The sequence below is a fragment of the Vulpes lagopus genome, chromosome 10 (genome assembly GCF_018345385.1).
Source record: "Vulpes lagopus strain Blue_001 chromosome 10, ASM1834538v1, whole genome shotgun sequence".
Lineage (NCBI taxonomy): Eukaryota > Metazoa > Chordata > Mammalia > Carnivora > Canidae > Vulpes > Vulpes lagopus.
In genome coordinates this window covers 31,134,082-31,148,417 of record NC_054833.1, presented here as the reverse complement: position 1 = coordinate 31,148,417, position 14,336 = coordinate 31,134,082, and the positions used below count along the sequence as shown (strand labels likewise).

At 46.1% G+C, this 14,336-nt stretch overlaps 1 protein-coding gene across 3 annotated transcripts in view; it reads right to left on the bottom strand.

Moving 5' to 3' along the window:
* Positions 1 to 14,336, bottom strand: part of NFRKB (nuclear factor related to kappaB binding protein) — a 39,273-nt gene that overhangs the window by 8,707 nt on the left and 16,230 nt on the right. For 2 of the 3 annotated variants that reach the window (XM_041770374.1, XM_041770375.1), the window contains exons 7-22: positions 14,125 to 14,262; positions 13,211 to 13,284; positions 12,367 to 12,451; positions 11,818 to 11,998; positions 11,455 to 11,563; positions 11,129 to 11,255; positions 10,814 to 10,879; positions 6,555 to 6,634; positions 6,407 to 6,453; positions 3,537 to 3,597; positions 2,892 to 3,066; positions 1,907 to 2,013; positions 1,385 to 1,508; positions 1,104 to 1,183; positions 740 to 960; positions 356 to 626 (exon numbers count right to left, since the gene is read on the bottom strand). In XM_041770374.1, coding sequence (XP_041626308.1) covers positions 356 to 626; positions 740 to 960; positions 1,104 to 1,183; positions 1,385 to 1,508; positions 1,907 to 2,013; positions 2,892 to 3,066; positions 3,537 to 3,597; positions 6,407 to 6,453; positions 6,555 to 6,634; positions 10,814 to 10,879; positions 11,129 to 11,255; positions 11,455 to 11,563; positions 11,818 to 11,998; positions 12,367 to 12,451; positions 13,211 to 13,284; positions 14,125 to 14,262 — 1,946 coding nt within the window. The remainder of the gene's footprint in view (positions 1 to 355; positions 627 to 739; positions 961 to 1,103; positions 1,184 to 1,384; positions 1,509 to 1,906; positions 2,014 to 2,891; positions 3,067 to 3,536; positions 3,598 to 6,406; positions 6,454 to 6,554; positions 6,635 to 10,813; positions 10,880 to 11,128; positions 11,256 to 11,454; positions 11,564 to 11,817; positions 11,999 to 12,366; positions 12,452 to 13,210; positions 13,285 to 14,124; positions 14,263 to 14,336) is intronic. The other variant, XM_041770376.1, reaches the window with a different exon arrangement.

Sequence of the window (14,336 nt, the reverse complement as noted above, 5' to 3'; positions counted from 1 at the left end):
TAAAGGAAACTGAGTCCACAGGAGCTAAGACCCTTCTCTAAAGTTACCCAACTAGTTAGCAGTACAGCTAAGACTCAAGGCACAACAGAAGGAGCCTGAGATTTAGAATCCCATCCCACCTCCATAAAGGTCCTGACATTACAATGCTGGGTAAGTCACTGAACTTCTCAGAAGTTCTGATTCCCAGCACGTAAAATACAACTTATTAGTCATGCTTACCCGGCTGTGGACATTAACTGGGCTGCTGTGATAAAGAGTAGCAGCAACAATGATCTAAGGCTCCTCGGTCCCTCCACAGCCTGCCCACGGGACTCATTAGACCACCTTGGGGTCCTGGTTCACTGTCCCTGTTTACCTGGGGCACGACTTTGGTCTGAGTAGCAGTGGCTGGAACACGAATCTGTGGTCCCGCTGGCATCTGCGGCAGCGTCTGTGCTGGCCCTGCAGACTGCTGAGTCACAGTAGGAAGGCCAGGCTGCGCCACCACCCGCACCTGGGGTAGTCCAGCCGAGCCAGAGTGGCTCACAACGCGGGCAGCGGCCTGAGAGTTTGGTGGAGTCTGGTTGGAAGCCGGGGAAAGCATGGTTCCCAGCTGTGGCATTGTTGGTGAAGACACCAAGAGGACACTATAAGGAAACAAGGAAATGGGCGGGGGTGACAAAAAACAAACTTAACCCACATACCCAAAAGGCCTTTACTGGAAAAAGAGAAAGCTGGAGAAAAAAATGGAAGAGCTTACCCTGAGCTAGACTTAGCTGGTTCTGAGACAGTAGTAGGACCACTTTTGTTCACAGATGACACGGGGGGAGGGGAGATCGGAGTGGCAGGCAAAGCTGGAGTGGTGGGGGTCACGGGTGTGACTGGGGTGGGGGGCATGCTGGAGTCACTGAGGCTCATCTGGCTCTGCTCGGAGGGGCCGCTGCCGAGGACCTTCAGGGAACTCTCCTTGCTACCGGATTTCTACAGGCAGAAGAGAAATTCGGGTGCAGTTTAACAGAGTCCCCAAGTGACGGCACAGCCCTGCGGTTTCCGATGCACTGAGGTCACAGAAGGCCTAGCTGCCACCAACTCTGACACCAGTAAGGCTCCCAGAGGTCACTTACCACCTTGGATGGGGGCTTGGGTTTTTGCTGAAGGGCTTTTCTGGCTTTAGCTGCAGCTGCTTGTGCTTGGTGAATCCGCTCTGTCAACAAGAGTGGTTAAGGTTCAGCAAGAGTTTAACCTCAGCAAGGATGAGGGTTCCATGACCTTGCTGGTGGCCTCACCAGTGGGCTAGATAGCTGCCTGTACATCACTCCCATCCTGCCTGAACATCACTGAAAAGCAAAACGAAACTGGGGCAGGGAGTAAGAAGCACCCCTAGTCAACTCAGAGCCTCACACACCGAACTCCTCCTCGCTCCGGTCTCGATGCAGGTAGATCCACAGCTTTCGCCCAATGTCGTATTTCACACATGGGTCTTTTTCATAATGCAGCCGATCCAGTGCCCCACTCACTACTGTGTTCACCTGAGAACCAGACCAAAGGGGAAAAGAGACAAGTCAGATTTGGACACCAGAAAAAAATCGCTGGGTGTAAGTCGCAGCCGACACACACATCCTATCTCAGCCTGGTGGCAGTACTGCCAATGGCTCACTGTATCTCTTGGCAAAACAAGATTCCTGAGAGACTGAGCGGTCCCCTGCAGGAGCCGGGAACTAAGCAGCTGTAGAAGAAGCTGAAGTGCAGAGTCAAATCTGTGCTCTGCTGACTACAGGTCTTAGGTCATCACCAGTCACATTTCTCAGGATCTTCTCCTTTCCTCTTCTTCATTCAGTTGAAAAAAATTATTACACTTTATACTTCCTTGTAAGTTTCCTTAAATCCATCCTGGAACAAAACAGTCACGATCTCTTTTCCATCTTACCTGAGTGCTGGTGACATCTGGTGCGAGGAACTGGGAGTCCTTGAGCAGTTCGCAGATCTCTGCCCGGGTACCTTCCCCGTTAGGCAGCCGGGCCGCAGCGTCTCGAACTGATAGCATCGGGAAATGAGTCCAAGAGTCAAGCAAGGCTGCCAGTGACGAGCACTGTCCCTCTAGCCTGCTCTCATGGGGAGTAGCTTGCTGAATAGGTGTCTCTTTGCTTTAATCAGACTCAGCGTTATCATCTATTATGACAGTAACGGGGCAGTGTCCTGTATTCTTCACACCTGCAGCTGACACTAAGGTCCATCAGCTCGGGTGGGAAAAACATCTGACTGAAATTTAGTATTTCCTTCAGGTATGAGCAAAGGTAACAAATCTACTGGCAGCGACGTGATCAGAAGTCAAATATTTTCATATCACATCGTAGCTGCTGTGGACAATTTCCCATCACAGTATCATTTCTACTCATCACTATTTGAAAATTACAGAGATATAAGACCTCCTGCTGGAGGCTGTCATTTAATATCGTAATAAAAAACATGTATTTCTGCATCATAAATTTAACATTCTGATAAATACTTTAATAAAGATTGGTTTTTGTAACCCTACACATTTCATTTTATGAATTTAAAGACAAAATCCTGAGATGGAGTGTACAGGATTCACTACACTACCAAAAAGCTTCATGGCACAAAAAAGGTTAAAAATCTCATCTTAAACAATCAGCCTGGAGAAAGCAAATTCCCAAACAAGCTATTTCACTGGCCTGTGAAAAATTCCTGCATAAAATAAATGTGAGCTCAGACATCAGGGAAAAAACACTGATTCCTGGCATCAGTCTCTGGGGATAGAATCCTCCCTTCGTTTCCCAAATTCTAAGGCCTCCTAAAACTACATCGGACCCTTAGAGCTCTTCCAGGGGGTGAGGGAGAGACAGCTGGTTGGAGAAAGAAGGGATCCCTGACAAGGGACAGATGACACATACCAAGAGACAGGATGGTGACATAGGCAGGCCGGTCAGAACGCAGCAGGGAGTGCTCCCGAGCCTTGTTGAGTGAGGTCTCTTTGTCAAAAACACCCTTCACAGGCCCTACTACAGACTCGAAGCCATGCATGCGAAAGGTGAACGCCTTATGGGGTTGGCTGTATCTGTAACGCTCCTACCAAGAGAAACCAGACAAGGCCCTTAAGTCACAATCAGTGGGGTTCTTTCTTTTTTTTTTTTTTTGTTTTGTTTTTTTTTTTTTTTAGTGGGGTTCTTTCTAATGTTCTCATACAGTAAAGGGTCAGCCTGGAGAGACTAAGACAAGAAAACAGGGTATTCCACTAGGAATACCACAGCCAACCAGAGTGGGAAAAGGATCATCTTGAGCCCTAATCACTAGCAAAGAGACACAGAGAAAAATATAAGTGTATTTTACTGTCTGGAAGAAAAGCCCATCGAAACATTTCGCATTCCCTTTCCTCATACCAATTCCACCCCCCAGCAAAGAAGCTCAACCAACAGACTATCTAAGGTTAAGGGTGTGAGTTTCCTCGAAGAATTTGTGGTCAAGGAGACAGGCTCAGAGCTTTCTCTGCATGGCCCCACAGATGAAGTGATTTTCACTGGGTGCTAGTGATCTCTTACCTGCTCCTGAAAAACTCGTTTCTCCTCCCCCGTGCTGGGCCGCACCACATAGTCCGTTCTTCTGAAACATAAAGGATTTTGCATCATCACCCTCCATCACCTTTTTTCCAGTACCCAGAACCAGTCCTTTGCACCATGAAAAAATGTCCCTTCATTAGTACTCTGTTCCTGCAAAGGTCAAAAGTCCACTTTCCAAATCCTACCAAGTAAGTCCTAGATTTCTGAATATTACTCGAGTCTTAGACATCCAGAAAGTTACTACATAGGTGAGAAAGAGGCTGATATTTTTACGTTTTCAGTACTACTGCTAAATAAACCCCACTGAATGGCAAAAAAAAAAAAAAATTCAGCCTTAGAGGAACAAAGGACTTCAAACTGTAACATGACAAGGATGGTTTTTCTCCTCCCAAGAGAAACGGAGTGCTACACCCCTGTTACATAAGGCAACGGTCCTGCCACATTCAGCTGGCCCTCTGTGCTGGTGTTCAGGGTCCTAAAGAACCACACCACAGCATCAAAGCAATAAACTAATCTAGAAATAAATTTAGCAAAGGAGGTGAAAGATGTGTGGGTACACTAGAAACTAAGAATTTGACTAAAGAAACTGAAAACACACACACAGACACAATAAATGAAGATTGCCTATTTCGTGGATTGGAAAAATACTGTTAAAATGTACATATTACTGGGGTGCCTGGGCAGCGCAGTCAGTTAAGCATCTGACTCTTGTTTTTGGCTGGGGTCATGATCTCAGGGTTGTGAGACCGAGCCCTGTGTTGGGGTCTGCACTCAACAGGGAGTCTGCTTGGGACTTTCCCTCCTCTCTGCTGCTCTTCTCTAAATCTTAAAAAAAAAAGTCCAATTACCCAAAAATCACCCACCAATTCAGTGTAATCTCTAACAAAAGCCCAATATCATTTTTCACAGAAATAGAAAAAAAAAATCCTAAAATTTATATGGAACCACAAACAACCCCAAACAGCTAATGCCATCTTGGGAAGCATCACACTTGCTGATTTCAGACTTTATTAGAAAATTGTAATAGTCAAAATCGGACAGCACTGGCATAAAAACGGACACATAAGCCAATGAAACAGAATTAAAAATCAAAAATGAACCATCATGTATATGGTCAATCCAAAGGCTCCATATTTGACAATGCAGCCAAGAATACTCAACAGGGAAAGGACAGTCTCTTCAATAAATGGCATTGGGGAACCTGGATAACCACATGGGAAAGACTGAATTTGGACCTCTATCCTATACTACTCACAAAAATTAACTCAAAATGAATTAGAGACTTAAACCAACACCTAAAACTGTAAAACCCCTAGAAGGAAACACTATGACAGAGGCTCCTAGACATTGGTTTCAGCAACAATTTTTTAGATATGACACAAACACGCAAGCAATGAAAGTAAAAATAAACAAGTGAGACTATTCCAAATAACATCTTCCACACAGCAAAGGAAACAACAAAATGAAAAAGCAACCTACCAAATGAGAGAAAAAGTTGCAAATCATACATCAAAACCACAATGAGATACCACCCTCACACATGTTAGAATCACATGTTTGTACCAAAAAGATACAAAATAACAAGTGTTAGCAAGGATGCAGGGGAAAGAGAACTGCTGTGCACTGCTGGTAGGAATGCAAACTGCTTCAGCTGCTACTGAAGGTATACGGAGATTATCCAAAAAATTAGATTGAAAAAAATTAGAACTATCATATGATCCAGCCATCCTACTTCTGGGTGTACTTCTGAAGGAAACGAAATCGCTACCTCGAGAAGACAGGCGCACCTTTGTGTTCATTGCAGCCTTACTTACAACAGCTTCAATACAGAGGCAACCTAACTGCCCATCAATGGATGAACAAAGAAAATGTGGTAGGTCATCCATAAGACAGAATATTATGCAGCCATAAAGAAAAGGCGGCAATCCTGCTATTTGCCAACAGTACTGACGGGCCCATTACGCCAAGTGAAAAAAATCAGGCGAGGAAGACAATACAATGACCTCACATACGTGGAATCTAAAAAATGCCAAAGTCACAGAAACGGTGTAGAACGGTAGTTATCAAGGGCTGGTAGGTGGGGGAGATGGGGGGAGGCTGATCAAAGGGTACAAACTTCCAGTCAGAAGACCAGTAAGTTCTGGGGATCTGACGCACAGCATGATGACTACAGTTATCAATACTGTTTCATAAACGGACAGGTTGCTAAGAGAGATCTTAAATGCTCTCACCACAAAAAAAGAGCTGATAATTATGTGACATGATGAACGTAACTAATACTACAGTCATTGGTTCATAATACATACGTGTATCAAATCACCATGCGGGACAACCTCAAACTTACACAACAGCCTATGTCAACCGTATCACAACAATGCTGGGGGCGGGGGTGCACATCAGACTGAAAACGGCCACATGAAATGATGTGATATAAACAGCTCAGGATTAGTGGTCAAGAGGCCTACATTCTAGACCAGGTCCTGTCACTAACCTTCAGCAAGTCACTTAACCTCATGCCCCAATTTCCTCATGGGCAGAATGAGACAGTTCTGAAATGGGAACTGAACAATTCAGGGAAAGGAGTGTGCCCTCCTACAAGGTGGATCACAACCCCCTCAGAGACTCTACTATACAGTCCTCTCCCCAATTCAGGACACTATGCTCGGAAGCCACTTTTACTGATGGGAGCGTTACCCTTCTCAGGTACTTTATGGCCGGGAAGAATCAGCGGACAACTAGGAACTCTGAAGTTCACTATGGCTCTACCATACTTAAAAATGTCAGCAAAACAAGGAACTACCTTAAACTGTCATTTCATGGATTACCAGCCATCATTAGAGTATTATACTCACACCCGAGGAACAGGTGTTGTGGCATCTGAGCTGTCTTCATTTTCTTGCTGGAAAAGGAAAACATTAACAGGTAAATAAATTTTGGCTTTAAAGTTAAGGACTCCAGAAGCCCAGCAAGAAAGATCTGGTTATTTCTTAAAAACTGTACCTTACAGAAAGCCTGGTCTTTGGTTTCTAGCCACAGCTGGAAGAGTGCAGCTAATTCCTTTTCATTATCTTGAGACTGACCTATCAGAAAAACAAAAAGGCAAATAACAATAATGGAGATAAAAAAACAATCTAAGATGTTACTGAAAATCTCACCTTCTCCTTACTTGCTGCCATCAGGACCTACAGGGCAATGGTTCTTTGCACTTACTATCCCGTCAGCCTGTACGGCCTTGACCGGCATCTGGATGTTCCCTAAGCAAATCACTCATTCCCTAGGTATTTGCGGAGTAGCCACCATGTGCCAAGCACTGCACGCTAGGCAGGGTTACGCAGGGACTCAGTCTCTGTTCTCACGGAATTTACAGTCAGGTGAGAAAAGAATACACATTAATAAAATCTCAAAGGAGTAGGGGTCACAAAGGGTATCACGGAAGCATACCCTAGGACGTTATCCTATGCTTGGGGGGTGGGGGGGGCCAGAAAAGGCTTCCTCTCGTTAGTGGGGCAATACAGGCACTGTACCAACTGGCACAGCAGTGGTGGCCCCCAGGCAGGAGAAAGGCTTGACCCCCTTGACCTGCTTACAGAGATGAGCACCCCCCTCTGCGGCCCCCTCCCCATTAGTTTGTTCCGGCTCCTGTGGCATCTTCCATCACATGACGGTCCCTACCTGTGTCTCCTGCCCAGACCAGAAGCCACAGACCCTACCAATACTCGGGTCTGCATAGAGGGAGAATGCAGCCCCCCAGGGCTTACCCTTTTCAAAGGCAGCTGCGACGGCACTTCGGGACCCTCCTACCTGCTCCCACTAGTCAGGCACGTTACCACCATCCCCAGAAAGAGCTGAACTTTCTTATGCTGGAAGCTTCCTATTCCTGCTCTGCCTTCTAGAAATGCTCCTTCATCATCAGTTTCCCTACAGCCTAATCCTCTTCTCCCATCACTCCTTCCACATCCTTGGTCGGTGTGAAGCCCGCTTCTCCACAGCCCTACCTTGGGATGCGCTGGCTACCTATTCTCTCACAGCCACATCCTTCAGCGTGGAGCTCCCCTTTGCATCCCATCACTGATACCATACTATTTCTCCCCAGCTCTTCTGAAAATCAAAGTAAAACAAAAGCCTGGTCCCTAAGGCTCTTACCATCATCGATCCACCTGTTCCACCCTGTCCCCTGCTTCTCGCAGCTACTTACCTAGTCACTCCTCACGGAGCACTGGCCCACCTGGCCCCTCACCATCCACTTCCTGCCACCACACTGGGCAACTGGTGTGTCATATACAGTACAGCCAGTGTCCAAACCTCTTGGTTCTGTCCTCACGACGTCCTCCCTCCTCTCCACCCCAGCCCCACTCCCGCAACCACCTCTGGACACTGCCATTACCTAACCCATCCTCAACATGCCTAATCCACTGTTCCTCAACCCTGACTACGCACACATAATAATCACCTGGGAACTTTTAAAAACACTGAGGGTCCAGTCCCACCCAAGCCATCAACCAAAACCTCTGTGGGTAAAACCCAGGCATCAGTGGTTTTAGTTCCCCAACTGCCTGCAAGACACAGAGCTGAGCCTCGGCACAACCCCCACCTTCTGCTCCCTGACCACCACCAGCCAGGCTTCTTGCTTGCTCAACTTCTCCCACCAACACATCCCTCTGACTCAAGAGGACTGAGAGTCCATGGGCGCCTGCACTTCTCCAAGGCCTGCCCCTTCCATCACACTTCGCTCTCTCCTGGGTTCAGGGAGTGCCCATCCCTTCAGTGGCACTAATACCTCCTACTTCTGCTGCTGCCCCTGCAGCTCCACTCAAATTCTAAGCTGTCCACGTTCTCCAAGCTTTAACTCAAGACAGCTGAGGGCTGACAAAGAGGAAACACACCAAAAGGCCAAGAATACCTCTATAAAGGGCCACAGAGCAGCCTCTGCTGGGCCTCGACACCAGCCGGCCATCTAACGTGATCTCTGGTCAGGCTAGTCTCCCACTGTAAGGGCTGTAAGGACTACGTCCCCACCCTCTCAACCTCCCTTCCCTCTCACAACTGCACCTCTCTCCCCTCCGATTTTTCACAGAAAAGCCATCAGACCAAACCCCCTCAACACACCCAACAGCCCAGCGCTGGGCGCCCACCACTTCCTCCTATAGTAAGAACTGCGCTGTCTCCTGCTAACCAAGGCCAATCCCTTCCCCTTTCCTCAGGGTTATTTATGGTGAATTTTCCCTTCTCTCCATTATTTCCAATCTTCTTATCACTGTACTCTTAACATCAACATTTAAACTCACTCAGTTTCTCTCAATGAAGAAAAAGAAAATGCCTCTCTTGGCCACTATCATCCTATCCCCTGCTAAACCTCTAAAAAGATGTGTTTAGATTTATGGTCTCTTTACCCAGAGGTGTGAAGGTAAATGTTTAACTGACCACAGGAAAGCAGGACCTGACTGGGAGCATCTGCAGATTTCCAAGGGATACAGTATGGTAAGGGATCAGCAAAATGGCCACAAGCTTAAAATCCTTATTATCTGGTCCGACAAGCTCTGCCAGCCCGGGGGGAGGTCCCCCTCCAGGCTGACTCCGAGCCAGCAGCCTGGCACAGTCAGCGATCACGGGTCACCTTCAGCTAGCCACTGCCCCTGATGCCCACCCTGGTGAGGAGTCACTCTTTTAAGAAGTTCACCATTTCTTCCATGTCCTCAAATCCACGGCTTCACCTCACTGGACCTTTCAGGAACAATCAAGGCTAACAACCGCTCCCCACTTCCTGACTGTGTCCTTCCCTGGCTTCCAAGATTCCATGACTATTTCATGGTTTCCTCCCAAGCCTGTAGCCACCTCTGCATACGCTCTCCTGCTCAGCCTGCTCGGCCTCCGAGCTTCTCAAGGCTTAGTCAAGGCCCTCATTTCCCCTCATGTCATGCTTCCTCCCTATGCCTTTGGCTGCCATTACTGTAGACATGCCAACAAACTCTCTGCCTTGACTCTCCCATCTGGATTCTAAACCCACACACCCTACTGCCTACTCAACGTCGACACTTAAATACCTCGAAGGCAGCTCACGCTCAGCATGCCCAAAACTAAACTCAAGGTCTCCGCCCTCACCCGAGGAGAGACATCCTCCACAGCTGCCACCACAATGAATGGCATCTTCACCACAAGGTGCAAATCTAACACAAGTGATGCTTGACGGCACCCTCCCTTCACTCCCCACAGCCAGTCATAACCAAGTCCTACGGTTATGGACTTTATCAAACTTGTCCATTCTCGCTCCATAGGTCCTGAGTATCCTCATCTCTAAGTGGGCTTATGTGATCTTTTCGAATCGAATCTTCCCTGGCCCTGCTGACCCACACTGCTTGCTCCACATGGAGTGATCTTCCCCTCAGCCTCCCGAGCTCCTTCCTAGGCTTCGTTAACATCTCTACTAAAACGTTCCTCAGGAAGGTCCTCCCGACTGCAGAATATACCAACACCTCATCATAAACTTCCATCCTTTCTGGTACTTTCCTTTTACAGAACGTGTATGTTTATTACTTCACCTGAATGTTTGTTCATTATATACTCTAGCACCTAACATGATGCCTGACCCCTAAATGCTAAATATGCTTTATAAGGAATAAATGAACCTTACTGCATTCACAACCTTCTGTCCATCTCTCTCTTCACAGATCACTCAAGGGGGTAAAGAGAAAGGTTAGTGAATTTCAGTAGGAAATCAAGATGGCATTTTCCTCTTATCACCATCATCGGTTAATAGTCACAGAGTTACGTCAGGTATATAACACTACAACGTAGTGAGAGGAACTTTGTAAATTTAAAACAAAAATAAGAATCTTGCTTCTTGGAAACAGCACATTCAGTGCCGTCTGACATCTTGTTGCACGTTATCCTTAACAGAAATCCCATTGTTAGGAAAGAAAATAATTATACTATGAAACATTAATCTAAAAGCTTACGCACGATTAACATAACTCTGGGTGCCACTGTAAAGTACCCCCCCAGACTGCAATCCAATCCGCACCACAGGGCATCATCATAGGAAGGCCATCCCACCCCAGCTCGGGAGAGCCAAAATCCAGGGGAGGGATCGATTCTGAGATACCAAAAGAGTCACAAAGGACTTCTTTTTACTGAACAAAATAAGGCATAATATTGTTTTCAACATCCTACTGGACTGTAAGGACTAAAAGGCAAAGGCAGCTGAGCAGGGGAAGTGAGACAATGAGAAACACTGCAACATGTGGGCAGAATGAATTACTCACCGAGCAATTTCCACTGCTGGGTTTTCTCTTTGAATTCAACAAACGGAGAGAAACTGGAAGGTACAGCTGCAAGACATGGACCACATGAACAAGTCACACAGGTCAGAGAGAGTGCAAAACTCAGAGTAACTGCTATCCCTAAGCTCTGAGAGAACTTGTGAATGTTTCATAGTGGATGAGGACAGCAGAGGCCCTCCCCACCCAAGGCACAGCGTTAGGCAAAACCATAATGGATTTAACCAAGAATGCTGCAGTTTACAAGGAGAATGAATCAAAGGGGGAAAACACTTGACCCTAAGGAAAAAAGTACCTTACCACGACTTTCCCCAGCAAGATACTGCAGGGCTGGTAACACCAACTCTGCCCAGTTGGGTGCCGCAGAGAACCAGCTGTTAAGGGAGCTGGCTGGAGAGGACTGCCAATCCAAAACCCGTTCCTCCAGCTAAGGGAAAATAAAGCCAGAACCCAGTTAGAGCTCTGTTCCACACCAGCAATGCCGCGGCCATGCCACAGCATAGTCACAAAGTAAGTTAGCTGCAGAGCTTTGGGAGGGACCCAGAATTCTTCTCCAACTATAGATTGTTAAAAAGTTTTCTACAATTTGAAAATTGATGTACATCTGAGTTTTCCAAAACTCTTACCATAGGAAGACTAGCCTGCCCCTCTAGCAGCAAGATCTCTAATAGAAGGGAGAAGAAACTGGAAGATATTTCATTGATTCCAAGGCAAGGCTTGAGGTCTTCAAGAGGCCTAATGAAGGAAAAAATATGTAAGAACCACCAAAAAGATGGTTTAACACATCCCCAGATGGTTTAGGCCCTCTAAACCTTCTAACAGTCACATGAAAATTCAATAAAGGACCACACTATACACATTCCCTAACAGGTGCCCTGGGACTCTGGTCTTGCAGGTTCAACACCCAGGGGTTCATTCCAAGCACCAGTGCTGGGCACACCACAGGTTAACCGTTCACCCTCAAGCAGGAGTCTCTGTTGCTCACTTACTCCTCCTTGATAGCAGGTATAGCCAGCGGAGAAGGGGCCTGTGAGAGAGGTGGGATCCCGTCGGCACTGCTTAATGGTTCGGCCAAATCCTCTGCCTCTGATTTGATCAGTTTTATTTTTTTCTTCTTTTTCTCCTCTTTTTCCTTAACCTTTTTTTTAAGGACAGCCAAGTCATACAGAGCTAGGAAGAAAAGACACACAAATCACAGAACTACATTTTCTATCAGGAAGTGAGGGTCTTATCTGCATATTATTTTCCTAACACCCACCAGTAGAAGAGGAGTCTTAAGTCATAAAACATTTAGTTATTTTTTGCTTTGTTTTTACCAGACCCACTGAGAGATCTTACAGATTAATTTTAACACCTATTAAAGAGTCAAAGATCTGCTGTACTGATTTTATATTCATTTTGCACCTATAAATCCCCAAGAAGCAATAAGAAAACACAGGTTATCAGCAGGAAGGAAGCTGTGGTCTCATTTATTTACAGGCTCATATAACGTTAATACCACAGTCAGATGACATCTACCTACAGCGGACATCATTTACCTGCTAGAGAGCCCTTCCTGCCAGCGTTTACTCGAGTCATGATGTCATTGAGAGTCAGGTCCCCTGTCAAAAGGTCCGGATGATCCTGGATGTGATATTCAGAGATTGTTACAGAGGCCCCAAAAGGAAGCTAAAACTGATTTTGCCAATTTACGTAGATACAGTCAGGCATTGAATGCACTTGAGGAACTCAGGTGAATTGAAAATATATGGAGATAAAAAACTACTGCCTTTCATAAAGAGGCATAGAACCCACTTCCAAACCTTCTATCGTATGGTAGACAGAAAGTTTATAAAGCTCTTGTGCATTCCTGATCTTTTGTGTTCTTCAAACAGTCTTGTTAAGTATCACTATACTTTACAGTCTGAAAATGGGGTTCAGAGGAGGTCAGGGATTTGCTGATTTCCAATGCAAGACTCTTCCCATCTCCCCATCTGGCCTTAGATGGACTGACCTTTCTTCCTCTCCTATGCTCTCTGGCTTGGCTGCATTGGCATTACCTTGATTGGTGACGTAACAAAGAGTAAAAAGTGGGAAGTGCACGAGATTGGAGTCCTGACCTCCTAGCTGTGGTGCCGAGAACAAGCTCCTTAACTTCTCTGAATGCAAAATGGATATAAGGATCCATGGACCAGTCTTGCTATAAAGCTTAAATCAGGTGCTATGTAAAACATTTGTCTTCCTCTCACATCTTTGGTGTTAACTAGCCCTACGGTTGCTCCTGCCCCCTAACAGCGATAGAAAAGGAAGCATAAATGATACGGTGACTCCCTTCATCTCCCGATAGCCAATCCAAAGACACTGAACTTAAAACCACTAATGAGCCACCCCAGCCAATCTTACTGGTTGGTGTTTCCGCTTCTCATGGTGCTTCTTTAACATTATCTTCAGGTCACTGTCCCCCAGTTCTATTTTATCTGAGAGAAAATGAACCAAACCACATGGACGAGGTCATTCACTAACAGTGCTCAAATTCAAGTCTTTCTGGTTACTCATGACACTCAAAAGTAACATGTTTCTGAGTTTCCCTTCTGACTCCCATGTACCACAAGCACGCACAATCTTGAAACCGTCACAGGATCAATGCTTCAGCTTCTGTCTACACTAGTAAATAACAATGACCTCAGTTATATGGCTGCTCCCAAAAAACCTCAAAAGTTTTTTTTTTTTTTAAAGATTTTATTTATTCATGAGAGACACCGAGAGAGAGAGAGGCAGAGACACAAGCAGAGGGAGAAACAGGCTCCATACAGGGAGCCTGATGTGGGACTCGATCCCGGGACTCCAGGATCACACCCTGGGCCAAAGGTAGCGCTAAACCGCTGAGTCACCCAGAGATCCCCACCTCAAAAGTTCTTAATGTTCTTCTTTGATCTCTATGCTATTCCTATCCAATTAAAAGTTCTTCTCTAATTTCACAGACCTTCTAAAAAATTATTATGGTTCTGATTATCTCTCTTGTTCTATTATTGAACTGTCCCTATGTATTGCTATTTTATCAATCTACTTTCTTTAGCCCAAAATACCACCTGAGCAGCTCCTAAGGAGAAGTTTCAAAACAAAGGAAGGAAGGAATGAAGGCCTAGCTACTTGTACAAAAGTGGAAGTGTACAGAAACTTCACCCCATCTCCTACTTCTAGGGAACAGTGCTCCAATTCCCTGGCAGGTAAGAATCCAGTGCCCACCTCCCTCTAAGGGAGCTCTCAGATCTATGTCCTGATCTCCCAAAACGTCCACAACATCACTCAGTTCTCACCTGCAGTTTTCATATCCGTAGTTGAAAGCGTGGGCACCACCCTCAGGGGCACCGCAGGGCTAGGAGAACGCGCTGGAGAGCTCGGAAGCCATGAGCTGAGATCTTCAAAAGAAAATTTTTCTTGTAAATCCAACGTGGCTGTGGACTCCAATAGGGGAGATTGGGTAAGTGGCCATTTGGGTTCAACAAGGTTAAGCCAACAACATGGAGGC